This window comes from Drosophila gunungcola (assembly GCF_025200985.1).
Source record: "Drosophila gunungcola strain Sukarami chromosome 2R unlocalized genomic scaffold, Dgunungcola_SK_2 000027F, whole genome shotgun sequence".
Lineage (NCBI taxonomy): Eukaryota > Metazoa > Arthropoda > Insecta > Diptera > Drosophilidae > Drosophila > Drosophila gunungcola.
The window spans coordinates 1,172,717-1,187,759 of record NW_026453175.1 but is presented as its reverse complement, the minus strand read 5'-3'; the positions used below and the strand labels follow the sequence as shown (position 1 = coordinate 1,187,759).

Below are 15,043 nucleotides of genomic sequence, written 5' to 3'. Positions count from 1 at the left end.
AAAAATTACAATATCAGCATTACCTTGCCCATGAATCTTGGCAACGTGATGGGGGACAAATGCTAATTACAAATTTATGGACATTTTTGCATGGGAAAATATGGCACGTTTCCTATCAGGTTTTTTCTGGAGACAACTTAGTTGTGAAGGCCTATATCTGGCATTTGAATTATGCGACAGTTAAACAAAATTTATTTCCAATTCCGCAAGTTGGATAACAGCTCATGTACAGATAGAAATGTAGGCATGTGTAAGTTTGGAAATAAAAACACAATACTTTTTAATAGTTGTTAAAAAGTATTATAATTTCAGTCAGAAGTTTGTAAAGCAGTGAAGGAAACATAACCGACGTATAAGTATATATATTCTTGATCAGCATTAAGCAAATATCTACCATAGAAACATAGGTGCGCAGGAGCTACTAGAATCTGCATGCCAAGTCTCAAGTCACTAGCTTTACATTTATTAAAAAAAATTAAAACAATTAGAAAAAAATAGAAAATAAATTGTTATTATCATTAATCTGGTATCCAACAATCTCAAGCAAATTGGGGAAGACGTAATTTCTAACTTATTTTAAATTTCTAGAATACATTTCAATCTAAAACCAATTTTTATACGGCAAAGTTATAGTCAAATATTCAAGCCAATACCACCGTTGCCCCGATAACATTTTAAAAATGACTGCCTAAATCTGTCCACAATATTTTAACTATTTTGGCTTAAATAGTTAGATCCTTACATATAATTTTGTATTCTTATCAAAAGTTTTCCAATAGTTTTATTACATTGTCATTAAAATGTGGACGTGTTGGCGTAATAATTTACAATATCATACCAGAATATTACGACACGCGGATATTTCCCCAATCAATTGAGTTCATTGAGTTAAAAAACTGGCACTAATGCGAATAGGATTTTATTCAACGTTGCGGCCCATCCTGGGCATAACCGGTGGCATCCACTCCTCGAACTGGGGAATGTCGAACAATGGGTGGTCGTTGAGGATGTCGAAGCGGACCACCTTGTAGGTGGAGATCAGCCACTGGCCCATGCATCGGTTGTTGGTCCGCACGTTGCCCATTTTCGTGGGCTCCACGGAATAGTCGCGCCGGAAGCGCATAAAGATCTCGGCGAAGATCAGTGGGTGCGGACACGCGCAATTGCGACGGATCCACATACTGCTCCAACAGCTCCGCCATCTCACGGAGTTCGGCCGGCGACCGAAAATCGTTGGACCGCCGCAGAGCCACAAATACCACATCCAGGAAGGCGAACCTATGATCGTAATGGCGCAGCAACTGCACCTTCAGCGGAATGGCTCTCCGGAAGTGGACTTTCTCGAAGCGCATCAGAGCGAGCCTCCAGTCGGGCGGATCGTCCAGCAGATCGTGCTTTATCTGCTTGAAGCCCATGGGCGTACTGCATCGCTCCACATTCCGGTTCCGGCGGCGTCTCACGAAGTCGGTGAAAACTGCGGCCGCCTGGCGCGAATTCTCCATGAAGTGACTCTCGGAGAACTCCCAATCCCACAGCAACTTCAGCCGGAGCAGGGCCAGCTTGGTGATCAGGCGACTCAGTGGACTGTAAAAGTATATCATTGAGTGCAGGGACATCTGCTGGGGCTCGTCTTTGGCCACGAAAAAATCCACCTCAATGTCCAGTTTCTTGTCCTCAGCCTGGTGCGTGGACTTAGCTTCATCCTGCGGCACAATTTGCCGCGGACTCTGGAAGCCATGGCGCACCTGGATGAGGGCAGTCAGGTTGTGACTCGAGCAGATGGCACTCCGCCTGGGTACCCGCTTCGATCGCTGCAGCACATGGCCGTAGCAGGAGCACTTGTTCATCAGCAGCCGGTGTATCTTCATCATTCCATAGTTTAATTTGGTTAGAATTTTGTCAAAAGAAGATGCCGGAATATTCAAACTGAACGGAATACATGTGTATGTAAGCACTTGACATTTAATGCTCAGAGTGGGCATTTAATGATAAGCACTTGCCACTTCAATTAGCCCTGCATTTGGTATCCTTTCACTGACAAAAATTAGTTGTTGTATACAATAAAATAAAATAAAACAGAGAATTTAATTCACTCAAAAATATGAGTTCATAATTTAATTTACAATGTCAAAAATTTCATTTTCTAAATGTATAAGCCCTTACATGAACTCAAAAACTTATATATTATAAGCGTAAAGGTCGCTAAAAATCATCATATAATTATATAAAATATTAAACAGAATTTTTTTGTAAAATAGGTATTTAATATTCACATTTGGTCCGTTGAAGCCTTTGTCTTGAATGCCCAATAAATCATAACAATCGAGAACTATTGACTTTTCACAATGAAGTCTTAAAAATGTTATTCGGTATTCATTGAAAAGAGTCTAATACGTAGAAGAAGAAATTTTTAATACATATAAATACATTTGTATAAATATATATATTCTTGATCAGGATCACGACCAGTACTTATCTAGCCATGTTCGTATGTATGTTTCTATAAACGTCGACGTTTTGGAAACTAAATCTTTACCTTGAATCTGAATTTAAGCCTAGGCAACGCAAGTTTATTTCACAATTTGGCCACACACACTTTAACCTCCAAAAATCGACACACAAAAAAAATGTTCAAAACTTTAAAATTATTTCGAACTGAATTTAATGACATCCCTGCAAGCAATCGGAAATGTCTTCATGAATGTTTTTCACAACAGATTCCGATTTCGCTTTATTGGAATTGCTGGCGCCACCTAGCGGATTCAAATTTATTTTTAAATTGGTTATCAAAGTAACAGGTATCCAATAGTCGGAGTCTGGACTTCTATTTGGTACTGTTAACTTTCAATGCGATTATTTTTGCACTGTATTTTATCAATTTGGCAAAACAACAATAAGGTTTTAATTGGGCCAGCATAGAGGGGAAATCAAACCGCTCGAGACCAGGAGCCGGACCCTACATACTTTGCTTTAATCCCGCAGGAGCGGTGTATATATTGATTCAACAGCATGCAATTATCGAGTGCATTAGCAAATGCAGAGTGCCCTACGAATTGAGCTTCCATTCACCTTAAGCCACCTTCACCCACATGGCCCACCCGCATTTGTTTGCCCAGGCGTTGGTTTATCCCTTCCCGTCGAAGGAAAACAAACAATGCCAAATGGGGAGACAAGACAGACACGCCCACCAGGAAACTTAAATAGAGTATCCACCCACCGACTTCGACATCGGGTTAATTGCTTGCAAATTGATTTCGATTCAACAGTGCAGGTTGCAAAATATGCAAATGTTTTTGGGAAAATTAAATAAAAATCTATTACACAGGAAACTCTGGAAGTATTAGTCAAATCAAGGCATTAGATACATTAAAAACGTACAGTTGCCTCAAAATGTTTGAAAATTCATGTAAGTTTTTGTGATATTTTAACTTACCTAAAAAATCCCTTTGTGATAATGTTATATTATAATCAATAAGAAGTTGGGTACTTTACATTGAAAGTGAACGAGTTAGTTTAATGTTTATAAGCATTAAATTTCATATTGACTTTAATTAATATAATCTGAAACCTATGTGTATTATTTATTAGCCAAAATGTTTAATCAAAGATAAGAAATATAAGCGTAATACCAGAGGTGTATATATGTACAATGTAAAGTTTCTTTAAATCAATTTAAAATTTGTTCATACAAATAAAAAAAAATATTTGTCCTAGCAGTGCAAAGCAAAAAAATGATGTTTAAAGACGAGATATTATTTAGAGAACAGCTTGAAAAATTTAAATTTCAGAATCCTCAAGTTATTGTCTCAAAGTTTGAAAAACAAAGGACAGCCTTGAAATAATTTTTGTGAACTTTATAATTTGTTTGATGAAATCTAGAGAGAAAAACGCATAAATAACTTATGAATTTTACACGATCCTTAAAGGAGTACATTACTCCCCATGACTATGCAAATCCATAACAAAACCGTTTCAGTTTGATGCCTACGAACGTTTTACCTATTCAGAAGACAAAAAATTCCATGCCCATCCATGTTTGATGGCGTAGATTTATCAAACGAAATATGAAATGAACGAAACGGAATAAACCTGCGACAATAGAGTTGGAGTATGAATAAATGCTGCAAGTGGAGCGAGGATTTCAGGGCACACACGGCGGATGGATGATGATATGCCGGAGCATTTGGGCACACAAAATCCCTGTGTAATCCTCGGAAAAATAGAGAGAAAACAGAGAGAAGTATCGCAATAAAATATGTTAAGTAAATACGATAGGGGAACCGGGGAAAACTAAACAATAAGCCAAAAAGTACGCTTGATTAAGTTTAACTTCCGGTCTGTTATAAATTGAGCATTTATGTGGGATTTGTTTGCGAAAACAGTTTCTACTTTGTTGGGCTGCCCAAACGCCGTTTTCCCCCGAAAAATCCATGCCATCTATCCATCGGATTGCCAAACGAGACAAATGTTTAGGCCAACACACACACTCACACACATACATACACACTACCGTATGTCTATTTCCGGCGGAAGTGGTGAATAAAACATGAAACGAAATAAAATGACGGCCCGAGGCAGAGGTGGAAAAGAGAACTTTTAGTGGCCAAAAGTGAACATCCGTTGTTGCGGGGCCTGAGATTTTGCTGCTTCTGCTGTTGGCATTGTTGAGTTTTGTTTTATTTACTTGGGCGCAAATGGCTAAATTATTCCTGACCCAGCCAATCAAAGGGTCAAATAAAAATTAAATGGCAAACATTTTATCGAGCACACTGCAAGGAGTCTAAGAACTCGGCACGTTTCAGCTGTGGCTACATCTCCGGCACTTAATATCCGTAGATAAAATATTCAATTTCCCCCGTTGACAAACTAAGGAAATAACTAAACGGGAGCCTGTAGATATTCACCTGCTTCAACAACAAGATATGAAAATAGAGCGATTAGGATGCAAGAATATTGAAATTTAATTAGAAGTTCTGACATCCTAGGCAGGCAATTGTGTAGGCCAACAGAATATTATAATCATTCGATCATTGAGGGCCCAATTATCGTTATTGCCCTGCCTGTGGCACTCGAGCAGACAATAGACTGCAGTCCGACTTCGACCATAAACTGCAATTGAATGCCCAAATCCAGTTCGGAGAGTGTTTCATTAACGATCTGTGGCTTCGTTGACCGCAAATTTATTTTACCAGGATTTGCACTTTTGTCCATTCGCAAAAGGGCCATGCAACTAATTTCAAAACCAAAGCATTCGACTGGATAAAGACTCAAATGAGCAAATTCACTTAAAAGCTAGGCTTATGAATTTGCTCCGTTCCAAACCCAAAAACTAAGGGAAAGTTGGATTCGATTTGTTCAATTTTTTGCGAGTGTTGATTTTATGCAAACGTTGCCACACGTCCATGTTTTCTATTTTTTAGAACCCTTAATGGCAGATTGACGTTTCTAAAACACGCTATAAATTTTTCCAGAATTAATTTGTCAAGTTAATATCATAGGTATATAAGCTGTTCGGTATGACTGTTGTATTTGTTGTATTTGTTGTCAGTTTTACTGCCACCAGTTCCCAAAAATAAACTTATGCCTTATGACTCGTTTTATTGTTTGTTTTAATTATCTTTACACCATGTTTGTGTAGTATGGACAAGAAATGGAACCAAAGTGCAACTTTTTTAAGGTCTAGTTGGGGCAATTTATAAATGAAATCTTAAGAAGCCGGCGATTATCTAAATAGTTTTATATTTTGTTGATTATAAGCTAACTTTAAAAATCTTTATTATAAAGAATATTTCATTGATTAGCAGTTTCTGAATTTTGAGTTAATGATTTATTGCCATGTATATATTCTGTTCTAACAACGATAGTAAGCGACACAATGGCTGCCAAAACCGTAGATGGGATCGTATTGTGTGGTGCTGGCAGGACACATGGGGCATTGGCTGCGACAGGAGGAAGGCGGACACGGACATCTGAAGCGGGTGGTATTGGCATTGGGTCTGCACTTTGGGGGGTTTTCATATCTGCAGACCAAGTCATTGGAGGGATAGCCATGTTTCATTACCGTTTCGGGTGGATGCTTGGGCCTCGGTATTTGCTTTTGCAGTTTCCTTGGTTTCTTTTTCTCGGGCACTGGCTTCCTTGCCTCTAACTTCATTGGTTTTGGTTTTGGTTTTGGTTTCTTGACAATCATCTGGGTAACTGTGCTCTCGTAGACCGATGTCACATTTCTTAGCGACTCTGTAGCATTGGGCCGCTTTACGGATTGCTCCTTTCTTTTAGTGACTCTCAAGCGTAAAGTGCTCACGTTGTCGTAGTCAGAGGACCTTTTTTCTCTCGCTTTTGGCACCGTGGGTTTCTTCTTTATTTTGTCTTCCGAACTGGCACTACTTAACAGGACAAAAGGCTCTCTAAAAAAGGAGTTATGTATCAGATACAGAGCTCGCTGGATTATGTAAGACATTTGTAAGAGAGGTGGATCACTTGTAACCTTTATAATTCTAAAGTATAACACCTTCATGTATTTATAAATACCATTTAAAACAAAAGAAAATTTGTCAACTCCTAAAAAAGACCAACCTCGAGCCTCGAGCAATTACACCCTTGCAACTGTTCCAAAAATTAAATATTTCTTAAAACGACTGTATTTATAATACTACCTGAGAGACCAGTTTGCGTTCAAACAGACAGACAGAAAGATAAACAGATCAAAAAATATGTATGCAAATGTTATGAGGTCAGAAATGGTAACATCACTGCGTTCCAAACCTTTTACTGAAAATACAATACCCTCTGCAGTGGTGTAAATAATCTTACATAACTTACAATTATTGTTATTTTGAGAGTCCTACCTTTTTTCCTCATTTGGGGGGAACATATCCTTGCCGGATTCTGAGCGGCTTGTGTGTTCCAGAGGTGAGTGGGCAATGGGCGAGCGGAGTGGGGGTTGCGGGGTACTAAAGTCACCCTCAAATGTTTCATACTTCTCGTAGATCAGCTGCTCCTCTTCGGATCTATCTGATTTGTTACCGGTTTCCGCCTTAAATGACTCCACTAATGGATCCAACTCTGACTGTCTAATGACCCGGTCGGTTATGATATCTTCCTTTCTGCTCTTGCCCTGACTGGTCTTTGTTTTCTGGGTTTCCTCCCTGAGCTTCTTACCCGAACGGGATACCTTTTTGATCTTATTCCGAGTCTCGATTTCGGTGACGGCATCCGAGCCATCGGCTGGGAAACGGGTGACGGACTGGATCTCTTTGAGGATGATATCCCTATTTCCGGTGCGGTGTTTCACCTCCAGCTCCTCCGTCGTAAGCTCGGTGACCGCGATGATTTCGGGCTCCTCTGGCTTTGGAGTCTGAGTCTGGACCTTAGTGACCACACACTCCATCTCATCCGTTTGAACGCCCATTTCGTGGGTAATAGTGAAGCTGCACCTTTTCGGGCATTTACTGGGGCCATTGTCTTCGCCTATTCCTTGAAAACAGTTTCGTGGAATAAGCTGAAAACAGTTTGGAGGAGATAGTTGGCAACAGTTTTGAGGGGGCAACTGGAAGTAGCACTTCCGAGAAGATCGCTGTGGACAAGATTCCTCGGGAAATGGTTGACAAGACTCCAGGAGAACTTGTTGAGGAGATTGGTGGGTAAATTGTTGTGGAGATTGCTGGGGAAATATTTGACGAGATTGCTGGACAAATTGTAGACAAGCTTCCTTGGTAACTTGCCCAGGACATGGCGGCCCAAGTTGTAGTTTCCGGAAGGCTTGCATTCACAATTTCGAGGAGATTCCTTAGAAAGTTGCTGAGGATTTCTCACGGTAAAATCATGAGTAACTTCCTGAGTATCTGATCCGTTTTGCCAGCAAGGTCGTTGACAGCTTCCAGCCTGGGCCCTCAAATCATATGACAAATTGGTCGAATGCGGCCAGTTACCAAAGTTTGCGAAAGGAATGCATTTGTTTTGATAAGGTGACGTCATTCCATAACGCTGTTGATCAAATTGGCACGGATTACCCAGCGATCTGTAGCCCAGCATTCTTCTATCCAGGACTTAGACAACATCCACAACAGAAACGAGCACTTCCCAAATCTAATTCAAGAAAAGTGAACAGTTCATTTCGCAACGGTCAATAAGGAGTTTCAGCCATCCAACGCACTAATTTTTTTTTGGAGAAACATCGAAATGGTTGTTATTTAGGTGGAATTGTTAATTCCAGGGCTTGCTTAGAGCTTACAGCTAAATATAGAAAATAATTATTTTTATCCAGAAAATTATATTGTTTTTAAAAGTATTTGTTTAATAATTTAAAGTTAGATTTAAATTTGCGCAAATATGAGAAAATAACATTAGGCTTAGTTCTTTAAATTAAATTAATCACATAATTTTCAATACCTTATCATAGGTAACACTGACATAAGCTTTTAAATGTAACCTTTCATTAATAACTAGTTTTTATTCTACCCGCATTGTGATTTATACAACACACTTTTTATTTATATTAAAATTAAGAGTACGAAATTTTAAAAGAGATTGAAGTCGTCATGAGTTTTCAAAAGCAGTTGGATGATTTCAACCAGAAGCTGGACTTCGCCAAGTGGTATATGGGAGTGTCGACGCAACAGGAGACCGCGATGTATGCCATGTCGGAAAGCCTTCGGGATGACTATGAGCAGGGAACCGGCGAGCAGATGTTCAAGTCCCTGGTTAACCTGGGCGTCCAACCGGTGATATCCAAAAAGAAGATCAGTCGGATAGTGCAGTTGAGCAGGAACAACATACTGGCCTTCCTGTACTTTGTGCTGGAGGGCTACTACAAGACTTGCCAAAAAGATGGTGAATATAGCATTAACGAGCAGTTGTTGATGAACGCCATAGCCAAGATCGACATGATGGCCACAATCAGAGCTCTAGACACCATACTTCCGCCGCATAAGCCTAGTAAGGTGGAATACCAAGGTCAAGCGGCGAATGCTCCAGTCGCGAAGTACCGAGCACAAAAAAAGACCTCCAAGAAATTACCGTATTTCCAAAGCCAACCAAAACCCGTGCAAAGAACCTCCCGGCTGACCACCAAGCTCCCTGATTTTGTCGTGTCTTTCAACTTCTGGCCCAACAACGCCCCACCCAACTACGGCAAGGACGAAGCGGAACCTTGGTATGCCCAGTACCGACTTAATCCCGGCCAGCGTTTGATCAAGAAAACCCTCTCCGAGACTCTGGAGCGGTATTTCAAATTAGAAGGATTGGAGGAAAGACAGGAGGATGAAGAGCGGCCAAAGAGTCGGGAGCCCGAGCCGAATATGTGCCTGGTCCACAAGGGTCAGGTGGTGCAGTCCCAGCTTTTGAGGGACGAACTGGCGGTCAAAGCGAGGGATCGCTGCCTGGAGCTGCTCGACGTCACTGAGCCGTACGGCAAAATACGCCGGGCCAGAATCGTGGCCCAGTTGGAGCACGACATCGACGTAGTCATGGCACGCCATCGCAATGCGATGCACTGCGACCAGACCAAGGTGCTGACCATTGAGAACTTTGATTGCGTGCTCTGCCAGCAGATGTTGGTATCGCAGCCCTGGCCAGATCCCATGGACCAGGTGGGTCGAGCTCTGGTGGGCGAGGAATGCGGCATGGCCCATACGGCTGCCATAGACACCTACCGCGGAAAGAGGCTTGAGGGCGGCGGAGGCAAACCGGTGAGTTGAAACTTCCTTTCTTTTGTTATTTGTTGAAAAGTGTGCAAGAGGAAGAGGAAGCGTTTCCGACCCTAAGACATTTAAATATATTCAATTATTGATCAGAATTTACAGATGAGTTTTGGAGGTTTGGATTCGATTTGTGCAATATTTAGGTAAAGGCATATTATTATTGTATGTTAAACATATTATATCAAATATCTCAAATATCAAGATTCTGTTATTCCACTCTGAAACAAGGTCTGTTTTCATTGTGCTTATTCGGTCAATATCTATCGGAACACTATAAGTTGTCCACATCTAACCATTATTTTTAAAGTAACTAGGAAAATTATAATTTTAAAGTTACTGTGTATTTGAAAAAATGGAGTTTGTATATTTGAGCTGAAGTACAGTTAGCATTGGGTGGGGATGATACTTTCTCTATTCTTGTAAGGTTGATCCTGCAGTCCGGCATTTGGCGCCTCTTAAAAGGAAGCTTTTATTTAAATTAATAGCTGAATAATGAACATTTAATAAACTTAAAAATATCGTAGTAAGTCCAAATATTTTTTACTGAATTTAAATATTTTTGGCTTTGATTTTCATTAATTATAAATATGTATTTTACAATTTTTAAAAATATTTTCATTTGCTATTTTTTAATTTGATTATAATATCTAAAAATTTGATATAAATTTAAAACATATTTAACAAAAATAATAATAATTATATATTTCAAAAAATGTAATATTAAATCATTCAATTTAGTATGCATTGTATTAAATAAAAAATCTTTAATAGTCAGACATTTATTTTTACTATTCCATTGTTTTTAACACTTTTCCTGTATTTCATCTGCAATTAAAATCGTTTCTATGGGTAACTTTGTTTAAAGTTCATCGGCCAAATCTAATTACTGTTTAAAAAACAAACACCTCAAACCTATTTCCACAGAAAAAGAACAAAAAGGAGAAAAAGGGGAAAAAGAAGGAAGCGGTGGAAGTGCCACCGGAACCACCGAAAGAAGAGCCCAAGGTGTCGCCCTGGAAACCACCACCTCGCAAGCTTTTTAGCGGTGGCTTCCGCATGCAAAGCATCGACTTCAATGAGAAATTGGAGAAATGTGAGACGGTACTGAGTGCCTCGGAGTGCGAGGTACCTCCGGCCCCAAAAAGAACGGCCGTATCGTTTCTTTTGGCCAAAGGAAAAATCCCAACGCAAGGTCAACAGTGTGCCATGCGTGTGTCGAGCAAGCGGTACAAAAAAAAGTTTTTCCGCGGACCGCGGGTGAACAAACCTTATCAGTTCAAGTACCCCCGGGTCTTTCAATCCGGTCAACCGCGACCCTTTGACCTGGAGAAGATCGTGACCAAGTCGCTAGTGAAAGCGCTCGATAAGTCCGACGAAGTGGTAGCCGATGAGGAGTGTGATTTCGATTGCCTAATGTCGGAGATGAGTATTGAAGAGGAGGTGCCCATGGAGGCAAAACCAGAAGGTGCACCAGAAGGTGCACCAGAAGCCGCAGCGAAAGTGAAACCCCCGACACCGCCCAATCTGTTCGATGAACTGGATCTGCTTGATCCGGATCAGACCACCACCGACAGTGAGGAGACCCTGGGTCGCTCGAGTAACCACAGTCGGCGCAGCCATGTGGATCACAAGGCGGAGATCGTGGAGGCGGTGGTGCGATGTGCCGAGGCCATTTGGCAGAAGCAGGCCACCATCAAGCGGGCCGAGATGGAACGCTTGGGGCGACTGACTCCGCGAAAGGCGCTCACCTACAAGGACACCGACAAGATCGATCCCGACAACGCGGAGCAGATGAACCAGCTGCTGAAGGACGGACTCCGGGCCCTCAGGAAGGAACCGCGCTTCGTCCTGGCCAGTTTGCCGGAGGCCCACAAGCTGCCCATCCTAAGGGAGTGGGTCAAGAGGCGGTACGGCAAGACCTACAGCCAAAAGGAGCTCGAGGAGAGCATAGCCGAGTCGAACAGGATATTCGAGCTGGTCACCGTGCTGCAGAGCAGTCCCCCCGACCCCGATCTCATGGGCATCGATCGATTGCGCAGGTCCGAGGAGAACTTTGCCAACTACAAGAAGATCAAGAATAAGGTTAGCTATATCAAACAACAATTCATCTAAAATATTAGAATGTCGTAGGACCATTCGCAGATATTAAAGGCTACAAGTAGGTTACAATTACAATTTTTATAATTTACCAATAAAAAATTATAAATAGGAGAAATCATTTTATATATGATACATAATTGACTCCAACCTTAAGTCAATCAAATTAAAATTTAAGCTTTAATTCAATAAGGGTTTCAAATCTTTAATACTAAAATTTCAAAATATTGTAATAGCATTCTTATTTGCCAAGGCTAATTCATATCAGAAGACCGAAATTTTAAATATTTTGGTTTTATAAACAAAATTTGGTTAATGCAAGCATATGAAGTTTCCCGCAATTTTTATACCCTTGCAGAGGGTATTATAATTTCAGTCAGAAGTTTGCAACGCAGTGAAGGAGACGTTTCCGACCCTATAAAGTATATATATTCTTGATCAGCATCACTAGTAGAGTCGATCTAGCCATGTCCGTCTGTCCGTCTGTCCGTCCGTCTGTCCGTCTGTCCGTCCGTTTATATGCAAACTAGTCTCTCAGTTTTAAAGCTATCTGCATGAAACTTTCCCAAAAGTTGTCTTTCTATTGCAGGTAGTATATAAGTCGGAACGAGCCGGATCGGACGACTATAGCATATAGCTCCCATAGGAACAATCGGAAAAATAAATGAAAAAAAATTATAACTTTTCTGTTTTTTAATTTTTGTTTAGTTCTTCGAGATATAGTAATGGTTTAATATTTCAGAATTACGGTTTTAATTTCATCAAAATCGGACGACTATAGCATATAGCTCCCATAGGAACAATCGGAAAAATAAATGAAAAAAATTATAACTTTTCTGTTTTTTAATTTTTTGTTTAGTTCTTCGGCATATAGCAATGTTTAATTATTTCAGAATTATGGTATAAATTTTATCAAAATCGGGCGTCTATAGCATATAGCTCCCATAGAAATAATAAAAATATATAAAAATAACTATCTAATAATTGAGCTGCAAATCATCATAGTTTCAATATTTTTTTTTAGCACATACTCAAGTAAATCATTATTTAAATGTTTTAAAAGTATTTAATTAATGCAATAGCTGCAAGGGTATATGAACTTCGGCTTGCCGAAGTTTGCTTTCCTTCTTGTTATGTTTATTTTCTAAGATTTTTAATTGAAGTAAAGGACTTTGATTTGGTACTTTGTAAATTGTTTTTAAATAGTTTTTACCCTAAATCTTTAACAAAAGGGACAGTTTTCTGGACAGCTACAAAAGTATCTTTGATATATTCAATTGATTTAATTTTATTTATTCCTATCAAATGAATATGGCAATACAAAAAAGACACAAATCTATCTGAGCAATTGAAAACATCTTTTTCCACAGGCTTTCATCGTGAAGCAGACCTACCATGAATTGTTGAACGCGCGTTACCTGGGCACCGTGAGCTCCGCTTGGCACGCCATGGGAAATTATCTGGTGCCCGGAGGACCTCCGCGCAGGACCTTCTTCGCCTACATTGCCTCCAATCCGCAGGAGATCATGCGGGCGAAGGTCTGGAACGGCGAGTATCGCAATTGCCGTGCCATGCGGGAAAAGCGGAAGGAACAGGAGAGTCGTTTGGGCAAAAAGCAAGATTGATTGAGTAAATAAAACATTTTCGGATTTAAGACTCGTTGTATTTGGGTTTGGTGCGAGCCACTCTTTTTCCCGTGAACCCTTTGCTGGCCAAGTAGTGGATGATGGCGCGCTTGGTGTGCACCTTCAGTTGGCAGACGTCGAACTCCAGCTCCTTGTTGCCATACTCGGCGCCCTCCATCCGTTGGACCAGGTGGATCACGTGCAGCAGCACCTCACCATCCAACTGCTGAATCTTGGCGTGCAGATCGAGATCCTCTTCGGTCGTAAAGGGTTCCCCCTCCCTTGAAGTACCCCAGAGTTGCGGCGGAGTCCACTCACGAGTCGAGGTGGAAGCCTCCGAGCTGCTTGGTTCTGTTTTCCTCACAGCTATGTCCGACTCTTCTGAAGAGCTCGAAGAACTCGAAGAGTTTGAAGAACTCGAAGAGCTCGAAGAACTCGCCGAGCTCCCATCGTCGGCATCCAGTTTTTTGCCCTGGGATGTGTATAGCTGAACCTGGGCGTACATCTCCTCGAAGATGAGCTGCAGCTTTTTGGCCATTTCGTAGCACAAGTGGCCAGGATTTGTGTACAAATAGGTGTTGTAGAAAATCAACCTCACCTCCTTGGCAAAGTCGGCGGCTGTCTGATAGCAACCCGTATTAAGGCGATGTCGTACGGTGGACAGATCCATGGGTTCCTCGACAATGTCGTGGTAATCGTGTAGGGCCAAGAGCTGGGCATCCAGTGGTTCGTAGAACACCCAAGCTATGCTCCTATAGGAACTGGCAAATAACCTCTTGATAATCACCTTGCAGGCATTCATTTCCGGCGAAGGACGTTCACTCTCTTGCTTTCCAGACATGCTGGAAAAAGCGTATGATAATATGGTAGTCCCCAAAGCGCTATTATTTCTCACCCTTTTGCCACTGGCTTAAAACGATTAAATGGAGAGTAATATTTTTTTAGCAATGCTGTCAACTTTTATACTTTGGGTTGCTTTGTTTGGTTTTTCAGTATTTTTAGTTATCAAAAACATGTGGGATTGCCACCTCAATCCGAGCAGAGGAGGCAATCCACAAATGCGGTCGGGCCAGCAAACAAATTCAGTTAATTATGCAAGTGGTTCTGTGCAGAAATTTATTTTATTAAATTTTTGTGTGGGAGTCTGGCCTTTTGGGGATTGGCATTACCCCAATCTTTATCCTCCTCCAGTAGTTAATCTAATTCCAGGACCCATGCAAACAGTCCCTTTTTTCGGGTGAATGTATTTCGACAAACACTCAAGATATTAGGCCAGAGATATTAGGCCAGAGAATATTTATGGTCAACCGCTGACGTTGGCTATTTTAGAGAAGTCTTATTCATTTGCATATAGGCTTTGCCGAGAGATACAAAATACATCATTTTTGGGCAAATATTTGCAGGGTTTCCATTTGGACAGTCAACAAGTTGGGCTCTGTAAACAGAAATGCTCTGTAAAATTGTGCTGTTAAAATGGCGTCCACATGCGTGAGGGGTAGTCCTGCGGCTCTCACGCCCTGTTAGCTTGCGATCCACAAGTGAGAGTGAATCAGGCTCTCGCTCCTTCTCTCTCACTGTTAACTCTAACTTACCTTCCACAACAAGGGCGAATTGGGTGGC

The 15,043-nt window shown here is 41.0% G+C and overlaps 4 protein-coding genes across 4 annotated transcripts; 1 reads left to right on the top strand and 3 right to left on the bottom strand.

Moving 5' to 3' along the window:
• Window positions 1-903: 903 nt before the first annotated feature.
• On the bottom strand, window positions 904-2,004 carry LOC128256625 (uncharacterized). The gene is given in 2 exon segments (XM_052987116.1): window positions 904-1,153; window positions 1,155-2,004. Coding segments are annotated over 2 exon segments (1,062 nt in total). The 5' UTR covers window positions 1,983-2,004; the 3' UTR covers window positions 904-919.
• A 3,810-nt stretch (window positions 2,005-5,814) lies between these two features.
• On the bottom strand, window positions 5,815-8,199 carry LOC128256629 (proteoglycan 4). The gene is made up of 2 exons (XM_052987121.1): window positions 6,849-8,199; window positions 5,815-6,407 (listed from the first exon to the last, which is right to left on the bottom strand). Exons 1-2 carry the CDS (start codon window positions 7,766-7,768, stop codon window positions 5,852-5,854), a joined length of 1,476 nt encoding a protein of 491 aa, XP_052843081.1. The 5' UTR covers window positions 7,769-8,199; the 3' UTR covers window positions 5,815-5,851.
• Window positions 8,200-8,427: 228 nt separating this feature from the next.
• On the top strand, window positions 8,428-13,452 carry LOC128256657 (uncharacterized). The gene is made up of 3 exons (XM_052987154.1): window positions 8,428-9,689; window positions 10,626-11,783; window positions 13,169-13,452. The coding sequence occupies exons 1-3, from the start codon at window positions 8,541-8,543 to the stop codon at window positions 13,421-13,423; spliced, it is 2,562 nt and encodes an 853-aa protein (XP_052843114.1). The 5' UTR covers window positions 8,428-8,540; the 3' UTR covers window positions 13,424-13,452.
• Window positions 13,449-14,373, bottom strand: LOC128256658 (bromodomain-containing protein 2). The gene is made up of 2 exons (XM_052987155.1): window positions 14,319-14,373; window positions 13,449-14,265 (listed from the first exon to the last, which is right to left on the bottom strand). Exon 2 carries the CDS (start codon window positions 14,262-14,264, stop codon window positions 13,449-13,451), a length of 816 nt encoding a protein of 271 aa, XP_052843115.1. The 5' UTR covers window position 14,265; window positions 14,319-14,373.
• Between the last annotated feature and the right edge of the window lie 670 nt (window positions 14,374-15,043).

Excerpts from the sequence above, each read along its gene's own strand:
- LOC128256629 (XM_052987121.1), bottom strand. The coding sequence starts at position 7,768 with ATGCAAGCCTTCCGGAAACTACAACTTGGGCCGCCATGTCCTGGGCAA. Across the intron at positions 6,408-6,848 it reads CCCCCAAATGAGGAAAAAAG|AGAGCCTTTTGTCCTGTTAA; the intron begins GTAGGACTCTCA and ends CTCCTTTTTTAG.
- LOC128256657 (XM_052987154.1), top strand. The coding sequence starts at position 8,541 with ATGAGTTTTCAAAAGCAGTTGGATGATTTCAACCAGAAGCTGGACTTC. Across the intron at positions 9,690-10,625 it reads AGGGCGGCGGAGGCAAACCG|AAAAAGAACAAAAAGGAGAA; the intron begins GTGAGTTGAAAC and ends CTATTTCCACAG. Across the intron at positions 11,784-13,168 it reads ACAAGAAGATCAAGAATAAG|GCTTTCATCGTGAAGCAGAC; the intron begins GTTAGCTATATC and ends CTTTTTCCACAG.
- LOC128256658 (XM_052987155.1), bottom strand. The coding sequence starts at position 14,264 with ATGTCTGGAAAGCAAGAGAGTGAACGTCCTTCGCCGGAAATGAATGCC.